The sequence below is a fragment of the Hyla sarda genome, chromosome 4 (genome assembly GCF_029499605.1).
Source record: "Hyla sarda isolate aHylSar1 chromosome 4, aHylSar1.hap1, whole genome shotgun sequence".
Lineage (NCBI taxonomy): Eukaryota > Metazoa > Chordata > Amphibia > Anura > Hylidae > Hyla > Hyla sarda.
This window is the reverse complement of record NC_079192.1, coordinates 94,395,824-94,411,530: the sequence shown is the minus strand read 5'-3', so window position 1 is coordinate 94,411,530 and position 15,707 is coordinate 94,395,824. Positions and strand designations below refer to the sequence as shown.

At 41.8% G+C, this 15,707-nt stretch overlaps 1 protein-coding gene across 2 annotated transcripts in view; it reads right to left on the bottom strand.

Annotated features, from left to right (window-relative positions):
* Window positions 1–15,431, bottom strand: part of UACA (uveal autoantigen with coiled-coil domains and ankyrin repeats) — a 69,297-nt gene extending 53,866 nt beyond the window's left edge. The window contains exon 1 of one of the 2 annotated variants that reach the window (XM_056571589.1): window positions 15,242–15,431. In XM_056571589.1, coding sequence (XP_056427564.1) covers window positions 15,242–15,289 — 48 coding nt within the window. In that variant the 5' untranslated portion in view covers window positions 15,290–15,431. Of the gene's footprint in view, window positions 1–2,160; window positions 2,458–15,241 lie in introns of those variants that run through there. The other variant, XM_056571592.1, reaches the window with a different exon arrangement.
* Window positions 15,432–15,707: the final 276 nt, after the last annotated feature.

Genomic DNA, 15,707 nt, shown 5'->3' with positions numbered 1-15,707 from the left:
AGGTCATACGGGCACGTGGAGGCCACACACACTACTGAGCCTCATTGACTTGTTTTAAGGACATTACATGAAAGTTGGATCAGCCTGTAGTGTGGTTTTCCACTTTGATTTTGAGTGTGACTCCATATCCAGACCTCCATGGGGTGATACATTTGGTTTCCATTGATAATTTTTTTGTGATTTTGTTGTCAGCACATTCAACTATGTAAAGATTAAAGTATTTCATACGATTAGTTCATTCATTCAGATCTAGGATGTGTTATCTTAGTGTTCCCTTTATTTTTTTGAGCAGTGTATATTGGGATATTTTTCCTCACAAATTCCACATTGGGAAAAAATAAAAATAAAATCATTGTGAGCTATAGAGGTACCATCTGGAAGCACAGAGAGGTCCTATGGCTCCCTAATAATGAACAGAGAACTATACTGAACTCCATATGCTGCCCTATAGGCTCCATGCACAAGGCTTTGGCTATAGGTGGCCATATACATAAGACAGTGGTGGGCTGATGTGCCCATAAAATTCTTATCAGCGGAGCCTTCACAAGGCTGGACCAATCGTGTGGACCTTTAATCTCATCATTGTCGGCTACACAAAGGTGATGGTAGAAAAATACGCAACAGCAAATACAGAACATGTGACCCTACCTTAAGGGTACATTCACACATACATATCTGCAGACAGTACAGTTTTCCTGTCAAAACCAGGTGTGGATCAGAACAAATAAAATAAAACAAACAAAAACTAATTTGTTACATTATCTTATTCATCATGATTCACATCTGGTTTTGTTTTCAAAACTTAAGAGGGGTACTCCGGTGGAAAAAAAATTTGAATATCAACTGGCTCCAGAAAGTTAAACATATTAGTAAAATTCTTCTATTACAAAAATCTTAATCCTTCCATTACTTACCAGCTGCTGTATATTACAGAGGAAGTTGTGTAGTTCTTTTCTGTCTGACCACAGTGCTCTCTGCTGACACCTCAGTCCATGTCAGGAACTGTCCAGAGTAGGAGAGGTTTGCTGTGGTCAGACAGAAAAGAACTTAACTTCCTCTGTAGTATACAGCAGCTGATAAGTACTGGAAGGGTAAAGATGTTTTACTAGAAGTAATTTACAAATCTGTTTTACATTCTGGCACCAGTTGATAAAAAAAATAAAATAATGGTTTTCCACCGGAGTACCGCAGTGTAGAGATAGCATAGAGATGCTACTGCAGCAGGATGTCCTCTATATGTGTGCGTGCAGTATATGGGAGATATAGTAGCAGCTAGTCTCCACCGACTAGATCAGGGTCAACTCAAACTTAGAGATTGAGCATGCAGTGGAAACATTTTTTTTTTAAAGTGAAAAGTTGCACAAACAAGTTTTATGTGCAGTTTAATGGTCAGAAATATTGATATTACTCCCGTACACACATCTCACAGCATATCCTGAACAGCTACCTAAAGCGCAGCTACACTTCAGCAGCAGATTTTTAAGAAGTAAAAAATAATTAAAAAAATAAATAAAATAAAAAACTACCAAAAGGTTGAAGGGGATCATGCAGCTTGTCTTTTTAGTTTGTGTTTTTTAATTTTATCTATAACTACTTTTATTTCCTTTTTTTTTCTTGATTATTTTTTTTATTTTTATTTTTCATTTTCTTCTTTTCTATTTTTATTTTTCTTCTCTCTTTACTTAAAATGGAATATGTTCAGCAAGGCGGTTATACTGGTCATGTAGATAAGCTAACTTGCCATGTGTAGAATGGTAAGCTTAATCTATTTTCTATCGACTTAATTAGGTATAAAAAAAAAAAATATTATTATTAAATAGCATGTATTGTATATTGAAGCATTGTGACAATGCTACTCATTGTTATTGTGATGTCATAACTTTGCGATATATATACATGACACTGATATGTTTTAATTTCCATTTTTGTCTTTATACCTTAGCTCTATTTTCCTTTGTTACCATTTTGTAAAATTGTAAAAACTACAAATAAACAGTTTTATAAAAAAAAAAAAAAAAGAAGTACTTGCCTCCTGTGATTTTTCCAGGACTGTTGTAAAATCAGGGTGTGGTAAAGAAAAAAGCCTTTCACTAAATTCATTATATACACATGACTGTTCTTCTGCTCATCCCCCAAACAGGGCCTTGATCTAACACTCACCCCCATTCAGCCTAACTCCTGTGAGATCAGCGGCAGCATCAGGTAGTTTAACATCTGGATTAGATCAGCTTGTCATCATATGGAATGTATTCCTGCATAAAAAAGAAGATCCTCTGGAATAAGATGACTAGAAAGAATAATAGCTCCCACCCTCGGATACACACACCCTGCAGATGGAATCCAAGGAACGCTAAAAGGTCCTTGGATGTATGTGGGAGAAAGAACCCAGAAAGCAAGCTGTGATACTGGAATATACAGGCCAAGTGCAGCAAGTACTTCAATAAAGAAAGAATGTGTACACAGGAAAGTCTAATATAATAGGAGAGGTGATAAACAACATGGGATCTGTGATCAAGTATAGCAGTGTTTTCCAACCAGGGTGCCTCCAGCTGTTGTAAAACTACAACTCCCAGCATGGCATTCAGACGTTGATGAATGCCCGCTGAACTGCTCTGTTTAAATGTCGCATTGCAGAGCAGTGGTGGGCTGTGCGCAAATTGTATTAAAAGGGGTATTCCAGGAATTTATTTTTTATATCAACTGGCGCCAGAAAGTTAAACAGATTTGTAAATTATTCCTATTTAAAAAAAATCTTAATCCTTCCAATAATTATTAGCTGCTGAAGTTGGGTTCTTTTCTGTCTGGCAACAGTGCTCTCTGCTGACATCTCTGCTTGTCTTGGGAATTGCACAGAGTAAAAGAGGTTTGCTATGGGGATCTGCTTCTACTCTGGACAGTTATCCAGACAGGTGTCATCAGGGAGCACTTGGACAGAAAAGAACAACTCAACTTCAGCAGCTCATAAGTACTGAAAGGATTAAGATTTTTTTATCAGAAGTAATTTACAGATCTGTTTAACTTTCTGGAGCCAGTTGATTGATATATATATATCTCAATGTTTTTTCCTGGATAATCCATTTAATACAATTGTCAGGGACAGGGTTAAATTGCCCTGTGATTTCTTCTATATCTGGTTCGTGTGACTTTTCTCAGAAAAGTCGCACATGACAAATTAGTGACCAGGTGATCTAAATCAGATAACTTCATGGTCCGAAAAATGTAGATGATAAAAGCAGTGTAACTAGTTTGATAAATACCCCTGTATATTTCAATATGCTCAGCTCTTTGACAATGCCATCCAATCTACAGGCCTTCTGTTAATGTGACAATGTCCCGTTGTGTGACGTCACATGACATGCGACATCCTGGCTGCTAGATTATGAAATTTTTCAAACCCAGGCCTAAGAAGGATTCCATACATGCTACTTGCAGGTACCATCATATAAAACCTTATAGATTTAGGATGCCAGTAAGACAATTACAGTATCTTATCTAAGCTTTCGGGGTCAGACAGTAGAGACCATCCACATACATCAATACTAAACATCTCAAGTGTTCCAGGGCAGAGGTGCATTAGTTAACAGATTCCTGGAATCTCTGTGCATACAGTAGACCAACGGCCTGCATCCTAGGTTCTCAATCTGCTGCAGGGGGTACATGCCATGTCTCCAAGGGGTACCAGCGCTGTGCTCATGACATGATTTTAATAGGCAGCATACTGTCTGTTCATAGCCTTCGGGGGTACTTTCAGGTTCAGGAGTAAGGAATTGCTAAGAAACATTGGTCCCCACACGTCCTTAACAATTTTGTAACATATGGTTGTAGTTCCTAAAACATCATTTCATTTTTCTACAAAGCATATGGTTATTATTCGACTTTTCTTTTTCTTAAAAAGGACCTGTGGTAAATAAATAAAGTTAAAGGAAAATGGTCAGCCCGTTTATCCACACTAAACCCAATACACTGTTATAGTGCGGGTGAACAGGAGACCGATGAGGGGTGAATTTGAATATTCATGTGGTGCTGGTCACATGAGCACTTGCGCCTACTGAGCGCTCACCTGACCAGCGTCCATGAATATTCAAATTCACCCAGGAGGCCCGCCTCCAGTGCGCAATTCGGCAAAGAAAGAAGCGGACCCTCAGAGGGACAGGGCGCCGGACTGAAGGTACGTATGTTAGAGACCCCTCATCAGTGTCCTGTTCACCCGCACTATAACCCAGTCTATTGGTTTTAGTGTGCGTGATTGGGATGACCATTTTTCTTTAATAAATAAAGTTATTAAGTACTGTAGTGTTCCACTAGTGCTTTTTTGACTTAATTGGCACCTAAATGTCTCCTCTCCTCGCTGCTTTCAGCTAGCTTCCCTTTGCGTCTCCATAGCACCCTTCTCCAGCAGCGAGATCCAGTGTAATGTAATTCTATGGTGCTGGGTCTTGCTGATGGAGATATTGTTTAACCTGTTTGCCGAGTAATGAGTGTTTGCTTGTTCGACTGATCCTTGGCCCTATTACATATATTGATGTCTTCCTATTCTGTAGATAATCAAAGGCGTAAAAAAGCCCTTAAGCTAATAATCTGAGGTTTCCGGATCTGTACAAATCTCTTATTAGCAGTGTCGTCCTCATCTCAGACAGTAGTACAGTAAAGGGGACACCAGTAGATAGATATCACAGGATCTACCACCATTCACAAGAGCTGGTGTTCAGATCTTAGCTTCCTCCTGTGAAATGACCTCTGGACAGATCAAAAAGCATGTTGGAAATCCAAGGGTATCCTGTGGACATTCCCATCCCATGGACTGCAATGTATTTCGCCAAAAAGAATGACATAATTAGATGTCATATTGTTGACTGTGCAGCAGAACCCTATTGCCAACAATGTAACACCGCTGCATCGGAATTTCTAGGCAGAATTACGTTCGGAAATTCCTTATGCATGTTCCCACGAGCGTATTTTGCTGCAGATTATTTTGCTAACCACTGAAATCAAAGAGAAGCAAAAAATCAACAGCAAAAAACGCAAGTGTGGACGTAGGGGGTATTCCTATAGCAACTGACATAGTTAGTCTAAGTTCACACCACGTTTTTGCAATACAGTTTTTTTGCAATCAGCTTTATGATGAAAAATGGATTCCTCAAAACCGGACTAAACTGTACCAAAACATGTGTACAAATTTTAACCTATATACGGTTTGAAAAAGTGATGTCCAGTTGAATCCATTTTTTTTAAGAAAAACAAAAATAAGTTTTTACTCATTATGAATAAAGTTTCACTTGTTTGATTGAAATTCAGAGAAAAAATAAAATACAAAATTTCAGTGTCAAAAACCGTATGGTGCAAACCGGATGGAACCGTACGCACATATACGTTTTTGTAAGGTTTCCATTGACTCCCATGTTTAAAAAAAAATAAAAAAAAGGGTATACTGTTTCCTTACGTTTTTTTTTTTTTTTTTACTCCACCAAAAAACTGTGGTAGGCTACGGTTTTGGGTACGGGGAAAAAAAATAAATAAATAAAAAAGGACAGGATGCGAAACGGACACATCGTTTGGCATACGGTTTTCAATAAGGTTTCATATGGTTTTCACATTGAAAACGTACACGGGAACTGTATTGCAAAAACGTGGTGTGAACCCAGCCTTAAAAGGGGTTTCTGGGATCAGCCAAATTCTGTTTCAATCTTGCAAAAACAGAACCACTCTTGTCCACAGGTTGTGTGTCCCATTAATTACAAGGGAGCCGAGCTGCAATACCACACACAACCAATGGGCAGGATTGGTGCTGTTTTTGCAAGATTGAAACAGAATTAGTCTAATCCTGGAAACCCCTTTAAGGGTGCGTTCACAGGTTTTTTGTTTTTGCAGGTTTTCCACTGCGAATTTCAAAGTGGGCGGGCTCTGCTCGGCTGTCCGCAGCAGATTTTCCACTGCTACGCTGCGGAAAATCCGCCGCAAGCCCCGTTGAAGTCAGTAGGGACTGCAGGCGGATTTTCTGCACTGTAAATTCCGCCACAGAAAATCTGCTGCGGACAGCCGAGAAGAGCCCGACCCCTTTCAAATATGCAGCGGAAATCCCGCAAAAACAAAGAGCGTGTGAACGCACCCTAAACTTGCAGTGCACGTCAAGTTTTGCAACTACATTAATTTAGCAAATACACACAAACAACAGCCCAACCACAGCTTCTAGAGTGGAGCGATGTTCTAGAACAGTGTTTCCCAAACAGGATGCCTCCAGCTGTTGCAAAACTACAACTCCCAGCATGCCCGGACAGCCAAAGGCTGTCTGGGCATGCTGGGAGTTGTAGTTTTGCAACAGCTGGAGGCACCCTGGATGGAAAACACTGGTCTATAAACTAAGCAACGTGCTGTCACCAAGGGGAGGAAAGGAGCAGAATATACAGAAGAGGCAAATTTAGTAAATTAATGTATTTGTAAAAATATTTAACTTGACATGTCCTACAAGTTTTAGTATGTTAGTTAAAGGGGTACTCCGGTGAAATTTTTTTTTTTTTTTTTTTTTTTTTTTTTTAAATCAACTGGTGCCAGAAAGTTAAACAGATTTGTAAATTACTTCTATTAAAAAATCTTAATCCTTCCTGTACTTATTAGATGCTGAATACTACAGTGGAAATTCTTTTCCGTTTGAAACACAGAGCTGTCTGCTGACATCTCTGTCCATTTTTAGAAACTGTCCAGGTTAAAAGGAAATCCCCATAGCAAACATATGCTGTTCTGGACAGTTCATAAAATGGACAGAGATGTCAGCAGAGAGCACCGTGCTCGTGATGTCAGCAGACAGTTCTGTGTTTCAAAAAGAAAAGAATTTCCGTTGTAGTATTCAGCAGCTAATAAGTACAGGAAGGATTAAGATTTTTTAATAGAAGTAATTTACAAATCTGTAGTAAATAAAGAAAAAAGGTGTCCTGCACTCACCGCTTCTATCCAGGTAATCCTGCTCCCATCTCGGGTCACGACTCGAACACGGAGGACATGGGTTGTGGAGCGCTCAGAGGCCTCTGAGCGCTCCACAACCCATGTCCTCCGTGTTCGAGTCGTGACCCGAGATGGGAGCAGGATTACCTGGATAGAAGCGGTGAGTGCAGGACACCTTTTTTCTTTATTTACTACAATTTAGTGACTACGGTCTTTATTGTCCTAGCACCTCCGCTGCCAGGGTGGATTTCCAGTCTAGCGGGACGCCGTCTCCATCTCGTGGTCTAAGGAGGCCTAAGGTATCGGTGCCACTGTTGTTTCTTGTTTACTTCTAGTAATTTACAAATCTGTTTAACTTTCTGGCACCAGTTGATTTAAAAAAAAAAAATAAAAAAATAAAATTATGTTTTTCACCGGAGTACCCGTTTAAGATGGGAATACTACTTTAAGGCCAGGTTCCCACTACGGAAATACTGACTGCAGCGCGGATTCCGCCAGAACACTGGAGCAGGTTCAATGTTCTGGCGCAATTATTTGATTGGAATTTTCTGAAGGACATTACGCAGTGTGAATGGGTTAATGGAAAACAGAAACGTTACGATCATGCAACGGAATTTCCGACCGAAATTCAGAAATGGAATTCAAGTCGGAAATTCTGTAACGTGAACCCGGCCTTAGCCTTGTGCAAACAAACGTACATACATTAGTTCCAGCCCCTTATGGTTCTTATAATTACTTTCCCCATCCCATTACAGCCAATTACATTAAAAAAAGGCCGCCAGGCCCAAGGTTTGAGTTTGGAATAAATACTGAGGTATTTTATGTGTATTTGTGTATTGTACAGTCTTATTGGGGCATGTACTGTAACCTGATGACCTGACTGGATACCTCTGATCAGGACCCAGGACACCACCAGTCATAAATAACTAAGGATGACATTAGGAATCCCAGCCCTGGACCAGCAATACTTGGAGACTTGAGGTGATTCGGAGGTCAGTCGCCTGGGCCTCAATTCTGAAGAACGGAGGGAATTTCTTTATTACAAACCCAGTAAACTTGGTGACAACTTGAAAGGGGTAGTCCAGTGGTGAAAAACTTATCCCCTATCCTAAGGATAGGGGATAAGTTTGAGATCGCGGGGGGTCCGACCGCTGGGGCCCCCTGCGATCTCTCTGTACGGGGCCCCGGCTCTCCGCCGAGATAGCGGGTGTCGACCCCCGCACAAAGCGGCGGCCGACACGCCCCCTCAATACATCTCTATGGCAGAGCCGGAGATTGCCGAAGGCAGCGCTTCGGCTCTGCCATAGAGTTGTATTGAGGGGGCGTGTCGGCCGCCGCCTCGTGTGGAGGTCGACACGCCCCCTTCCCGCCGGCTGTCGGGGCTCCATACAGGAGATCTCGGGGGGCCCCAACGGTCGGACCCCCCGCGATCTGCAACTTATCCCCTATCCTTAGGATAGGGGATAAGTTGCTCACCACTGAATCACCACTGGACTACTCCTTGAAAACTTTACCATCAAAGATCCCTCACAAGGACTTCTATGCACCAATACATATGTAAGGACTTTGGGGGGAGTTTCATTAAGAAAAAGCTGACCAGTTGCCCATAGCAACCAATCAGATCACTTCTCTCATTTTTCAGAGGCCTTTTCAAAAGTGAAAGAAGTGATCTGATTGGTTGCTATGGGCAACACAGGTTTTGATGAATCTTTCCCTTTGTGTTTGTCCCATTTAGTTTCAGTTATTTGGTAATGCACACTTTGTACACAGAACTGTGATCCTTTTTTTCAGATTAAAGGTTTCACTGAGCTCAGGTCCTTGATCTCTAATATAAGCTCACTTTTCTGAAGGAAGCTCAGTTAGAACACTTTTACACTTGTGTGATATTACAACTTTGCTTCATGGGAACTGGGCTGTAATACCACATACATCCTGATGACAAGTTTTTGGGAAAAAAATTACCCTGTTTTGTGAGCCTTGAAAAGGGACACTCCTGTGTAAAACAATTGTTTTCATATCATCTGGCTCCAGAAGGTTAAATCTTAATACTTCCAGTACGTATCAGCTGCTGTATGCTACAGAGGAAGTGGAGTTGTTCTTTTCTTTCTGACCACAGTGCTCTCTGCTGACACCTCTGTTCATGTCAGAAATTGCACAGAGCAGGAGCAAATCCCCATAACAAACCTCTCCTGCTCTGGACAGTTCCTGACATGGACAGAGGTGTCAGCAGAGAGCACTGTGGTCAGAACGAAAAGAAATTAAAGGGGTTAGCCAGGAAAAAACTTTGTTTTATATATCAACTGGCTCTGAAAAGTTAAACAGTTTCGTAAATGACTTCTATTAAAAAAATCTTAATCCTTTCAGTACTTATGAGCTGCTGAAGTGGAGTTGTTCTTTTCTTTCTAAGTGCTCTCTGATGACATGTGTCTCGGGAACCGCCCAGTTTAGCAGCAAATCCCCATAGCAAACCTCTTCTACTCTGTGCAGTTCCCGAGACAAGCAGAGATGTCAGCAGAGAGCACTGTTGCCAGACAGAAAACAACAACTCAACTTCAGTAGCTGATAAGATTTTTTAAATAGAAGCAATTTTCAAATCTGTTATACTTTCTGGAGCCAGTTGATATAAAAAAAAATGTTTTTTCCTTGAATGCCCCTTTAACTTCCTCTACAGTATAAAGCAACTGATAAGTACTGGAAGGATTAAGCATTTTTTATAGAAGTAATTTACAAATCTGTTTAACTTTTTGGCACAAGTTGATTTAAAAAAAAAATTTCCACTGGAGTACCCCTTTAAGGTGTTAATAGAGCATGTTTGAATCTTGCAAGTACAAAAGATTATAGCCAAGCCTTTTGTGCATGAGTCAGCTATTCTGATATGTTAGAAAAGCTTTTATCTAACATAAGGTACTAAACCACAAGCAGGTACATTTACTTTATATAGAGGCACCTTGCGTTCTTAAAGGGGTATTCCAGGATTTTTTTTGCTTCATCCATTTAGCCCATGAACCCTTCCCATACTTAGCTGTGGTATGCTCCACAGGAATTTTTTTTCTGTCTGACCAGAGTGCTCTCTGCTGAAACCTCTGTGTTTCAGGAACTGTCCAGAGAAGGAGTAATTCCCCATAGCAAACCTCTCCTTCTCTGGACAGAGGTGTCAGCAGAGAGCACTGTGGTCAGACAGAAAAGAATACAAAAAGAAAATAACTTCCTGTGAAGCATACAGCAGCTGATAAGTACTGGAAGGATTAAGGTTTTTATATAGAAGTAATTTACAAGTCTGTTTTAAACTTTCTGGCACCAGTTGATTTAAAAAAAAAAAAAAAATTGTCACCAGAGTACCCCGTTAAAGGCTATGTTCACATGTTCAGAAAATGTGCGGAATGTCCACACAGAAAGCACAAGCGGACATTCCACACATATGCCCGATCCAGCAGGCGCAAGGACCGCTCGGAAATGTGCAGTCTCATAGACGGCAATACATTTCCTTGCGGATTTGGCAGAGAGTAGGGCATGTCTATTCTTTCTGCGGATTCCGAAATCAGAATTTCTGCAGCAGAAACATCTGGCACGGAAATTATGCCACGTGAACAGTGGAGCAGAAACCCACTGAAATCAATGGGACTCTGCTGCAGCGGAATGTGAACATAGCCGAAGACACCTCTTTCTATCCTTGCTGGATCCATCAGCTGCCAAAAAAAAAAAAAAAAAAGCATACTACATCTAACAGCAGGCAGGCTGGTAATACCATAGGTGCACCAGAGACTATCCTACCATGATGGGATGGCAACAGGAAATTTCTTTTGTGATACATCATGGTTGACCACAAATTTGAGCCCTGCTCATACGTTCAGAATGTGTTTGGCGCATTGAAGTCTACAGGCCCATTGGTCACCCGTCAGGAAAAACGTCAGCATCATTTTTTTTTTGACAGGCCCTTGCACTCTGACAGCCTAACTGACCGGTAAAAACTTGACCTTAAGGGTGCGTTCCCACAGGGCGTGAGTTTTGGAGGCGGGGCCGCGCGTCACAGACACGCCCCTGTGAGGTGGTAGATCCATGCGTCCGCTCCTCCCCCAGCTCTCCGAACATTTCCGAAGCTAGAGCTCGAGGGAGGGCAGAGCAAGGGGAGGGAGGAGGTTCACGCCCCCTCCCTCATCTCCCCTCCCTGAGCTCGGCTGAACGCAGATCTCTACGGCACGCCCCCTCCCTGAGGACATAGATCTCCACGGCATCTCCCCGAGCTGAGGACATAGAGCAGTGCTCCCAATGAGCTCTATGTGTAAAGGGGGACATACTGCAGGAGCTAAAGGGGGACATACTGCACGGGCTAAATGTTCCCCTTTAGCCCATGCAGTATGTCCCCCTTTACACATAGAGCTCATTGGGAGCACTGCTCTATGTCCTCAGCTCGGGGAGATGAGGGAGGGACCTGCCGTGGAGATTTACGTCCTCAGCTGGGGGAGATGAGGGAGGGACCTGCCGTGGCGATCTATGTCCTCAGGGAGGGGGCGTGCCATAGAGATCTGCGTCCAGCCGAGCTCAGGGAGGGGAGATGAGGGAGGGGGCGTGGACTAGTTCTAGCTTCGGAAATGTTCGGAGAGCTGGGGGAGGAGCAGACGCATGGATCTACGGGGGCGCAAAAAAACACCTCTCACCGGCACACGGCCCCGCCTCCAAAACTCACTACACACATAGGGCTGCCGCCGGAAAGCCCTGTGTGTTTAGTGAGCAAGGGATACGCAGCTTATTTCCCGCTGCTGCCGTAAAATTTGCGCAGCGTCAAATACGCTGCTTATACGCCCTGTGGGAACGCACCCTAAAAAGGGGTATTCCAGGAAAAACTTTTTTTTTTTTTAATATACACATCAACTGGCTCCAGAAAGTTAAACAAATTTGTAAATTACTTCTATAAAAAAAACTTTATCCTTCCAATAATTATCAGCTGCTGAAGTTGAGTTGTTCATTTCTGCCTGGCAACAGTGCTCTCTGCTGACATCTCTGCTTATCTCGGGAACTGAACAGAGTAGAAGAGGTTTGCTAAGGGGATTTGCTTCTACTCTGGACAGTTCATCAGAGAGCACTTAGACAGAAACGAACAACTCAACTTCAGCAGCTCATAAGTACTGAAAGGATTAAGATTTTTTAATAAACGTAATTTACAAATTTGTTTAACTTTCTGGAGCCAGTTGATATATATAAGTTTTTTTTCCTGGGGATAGATATATATATATTACACAAACACCTACACCTATTACGCAACCAGCAGATACTCTTCACAGGTTGGCACCAATGCCTTTTTCTAGGAGCTTCCTCCTAAGACAGTGTTTCCCAACAAGGGTGCCTCCAGCTGTTGCAAAACTACAACTCCCAGCATGCCTGGACAGCTTACGGCTGTCCAGGCATGTAGGGAGTTGTAGTTTTGCAACAGCTGGAGACACCCTTGTTGGGAAACACTGTCCTAAGATATGCATTTAACATAATAGATGAGCGAACTTACAGTAAATTCGATTCATAGCGAACTTCTCGGCTCGGCAGTTGATGCCTTTTCCTGCATAAATTAGTTCAGCCTTCAGGTGCTCCGGTGGGCTGGAAAAGGTGGATACAGTCCTAGGAGACTCTTTCCTAGGACTGTATCCACCTTTTCCAGCCCACCGGAAAGCTGAACTAATTTATGCAGGAAAAGTCAGCAACCGCTGAGCTGAGAAGTTCGTGACGAATCGAATTTACTGTAAGTTCGCTCATCTCTAAACATAACCCTGTATATTGTGGATTGTATATTGATGGAGCACGCACCCATCACCTTATGTCTACAGCTACTATTCAACCATAGAGCCAAATGAATGGCGCCCTGTTCAATGTATAGGTATTTATAGGCATTGCTGGGCAGAAAACAATTAGAGCAGGCGTTGTCACCTTGACCTGACGCACCTAAACCATACAGCTTTACATGAACAAACAATAACCATACTCCCATGTGTCAACATGACAATGAATGGCGGAATGATGCAGCCCAGTAAAACCCTGCAACCCATGCAATGTGATGCTCACCCCTGTATACCATGTCACACTGCCCGAGCTAGTTAAACAACATTACAAGCAGGATGGTCAAAGCAAAAAGGAAATTGATGCCCAACTCCACCCTCCGCTTTTTAAAAAGGAGAATAAGAATATAAGGCTTGAGGCGATGTGCTGCTGAGTCATGGGCGGCTGGTGCAGCACCAGGCACAGCATTACTTATTTTATTAGCTTTATAATTAGGACATTTATTATGACAAATGGGATCGGGATTAGCCTTTTAACCACTGTATTCCCAAAGTCATCTATAGGTTTACATTTAAAGAGGTACTCCGGTGGAATTTAAAAAAAAATAAAAAAAATTTTTAATCAACTGGTGCCATAAAGTTAAACAGATTTGTAAATTACTTCGATTAAAAAATCTTAATCCTTCCAGTACTTATTAGCTGCTGAATACTGCAGAGAAAATTCTTTTCTTTTTGGGACACAGTTCTCTCTGCTGACATCACGAGCACGGTGCTCTCTGCTGACATCTCTGGCCATTTTAGGAACTGTCCACAGCAGCATATGTTTGCTACGGGGATTTTCTCCTACTCTGGACAGTTCTTAAAATGGACAGAGATGAGAGCACTGTGCTCGTGATGTCAACAGAGAGCTCTGTGTTCCAAAAAGAAAATTATTTCCTCTGCAGTATTCAGCAGCTAATAAGTACTGGAAGGATTAAGATTTTTTTTTTTAAGAGAAGTAATTTACAAATCTGTTTAACTTTCTGGCACCAGTTGATTTAAAAAAAAAAAATAATAATAAAAAAAAAAAAAAAGTTTTCCACCGGAGTACCCATTTAAATGGGAGCTTACAATTAAAAACTTAAAGAAATAAATGAACTTAAAATTAACAATAAATAAAAAAAACAACAGGTAGATTGTAAACCTATAAGACCCAGAGCGTGCATATAAGTGATCAACAATGCTGCTGTAGTGAACTACAACACCCAGCATTTCACAGATTTCATTAAAAAAAAATGGCCAATGATATATTCTAAAACTCTGTAGAACCCTGAATAGTTAGATCCACTGCAACTAGAATTACACCTTCCAGCATTACATGAAGACATCATAAGTAGAGATGAGCGAACTTACAGTAAATTCGATTCATCACGAACTTCTCGGCTCGGCAGTTGATGATTTATCCTGCGTAAATTAGTTCAGCTTTTAGGTGCTCCCATGGGCTGGAAAAGGTGGATACATTCCTAGGAAAGAGTCTCCAGCCCACCGGAGCACCTGAAAGCTGAACTAATTTATGGAGGAAGACATCAACTGCCGAGCCGAGAAGTTCGTGACGAATCAAATTTACTGCAAGTTCGCTCATCTCTAATCATAAGAGAAACTCGTCTGGTTAGATCAGCTACAGCTTCCAGCATAGATTTCATAAAGAAATTATATATTGCAACTTCCGAGCATTTCACAGAATTCATTAACCCTTTAGATCAGTTGCTACTACAACTCCCAGCATTTCATAAAGAAAAAAAAAAGGATACCCTGCAAACCCTTTAGGACCTTGTGTTGGTAGATGCGTTGCAACTACAACTCCCAGCATAGATTTTTTTTTTTATATAAAGGAATATCTAGCAAACCCATAGAACTCTGAAGGTTAGATCAACTGCTAATGGAACTACAGCTCCCAGCATTTCACAGATGTCATTAACCCTTAAGGGCAGTGTTTCCCAACCAGGGTGCCTCCAGCTGTTGCAAAACTACAATTCCCAGCATGCCCGGACAGCCAAAGGCTGCTTTAGGGCCTTGTGTGAAACACTGCTTTAGGGCCTTGTGTGGTTAGGTCGGTTGCCACTACAACTTCCAGCATTTCATAAAGAAAAAAAAATAAGATACCCTGCAAACCTTGTATTGGCAGATGAGTTGCAACTACAACTCACAGCATTTTATAGATTTTTATAAAGAAATCATAACAAAATAAATAAATACACTGTAACCCCTAAAGGACCTTGTCTGGTTAGAGCAGTTGTAACTACAACTCCCAGCATTTTACAGATGTCATCAGAAATTATTAAGGGCACCAGGTGGTTAGACCAGCTCCAACTACAAGTCCCAGCATGTCACCGATTTCAGAAAGAAATGGCAGCTGATACATTGCAACCCTGTAAGACGACGAGTAGTTAGATCAGCTGAAACTACAATCCCCAGTTTATGTCAGGTGCCTACTGGGAGTTGTAGTCCTTCAGGTCTGTTTCCCTTCCTAAAGCATGTGTGTGTCCCACCCAGCCTGCACTCACTGTGATGGTGACTTCATGCTTCTTCAGCCGGGATTTCAGACTCTTCATGGCGGTTCGGAGCTCTTTCTCTCACCCGGCTCTCGGTAGTCTCAGTCCCCGGCTCTCAGTTCATTGTACCCCGTCTCCTTTCTTTCTTCACTCCCGGACTCACTCCCCTAAACTTTCCCTATATTTTCCCTTTGGCTCTGAACCGCTCCTCTAACGACGACCAATCAGATTCCAGCGTTCGTGGAGATTGATTTGTCACCGACCAATCGGCTTCCGGGAAAAAGTTTGAGGGCGGGACTTCCTCTGAGAACTTTTTCCTAGATTTTGGACACACCTTTCGGCGGGAGAGTGACGTCACGCAGGTGGAGTATACAGCTGCACAGTGAGTGTGTGTGTGTGTGTGTGTATATATGTATGTATATATGTATATTTATATATATATATATATGTGTGTGTGTGTATATATATATATATATAT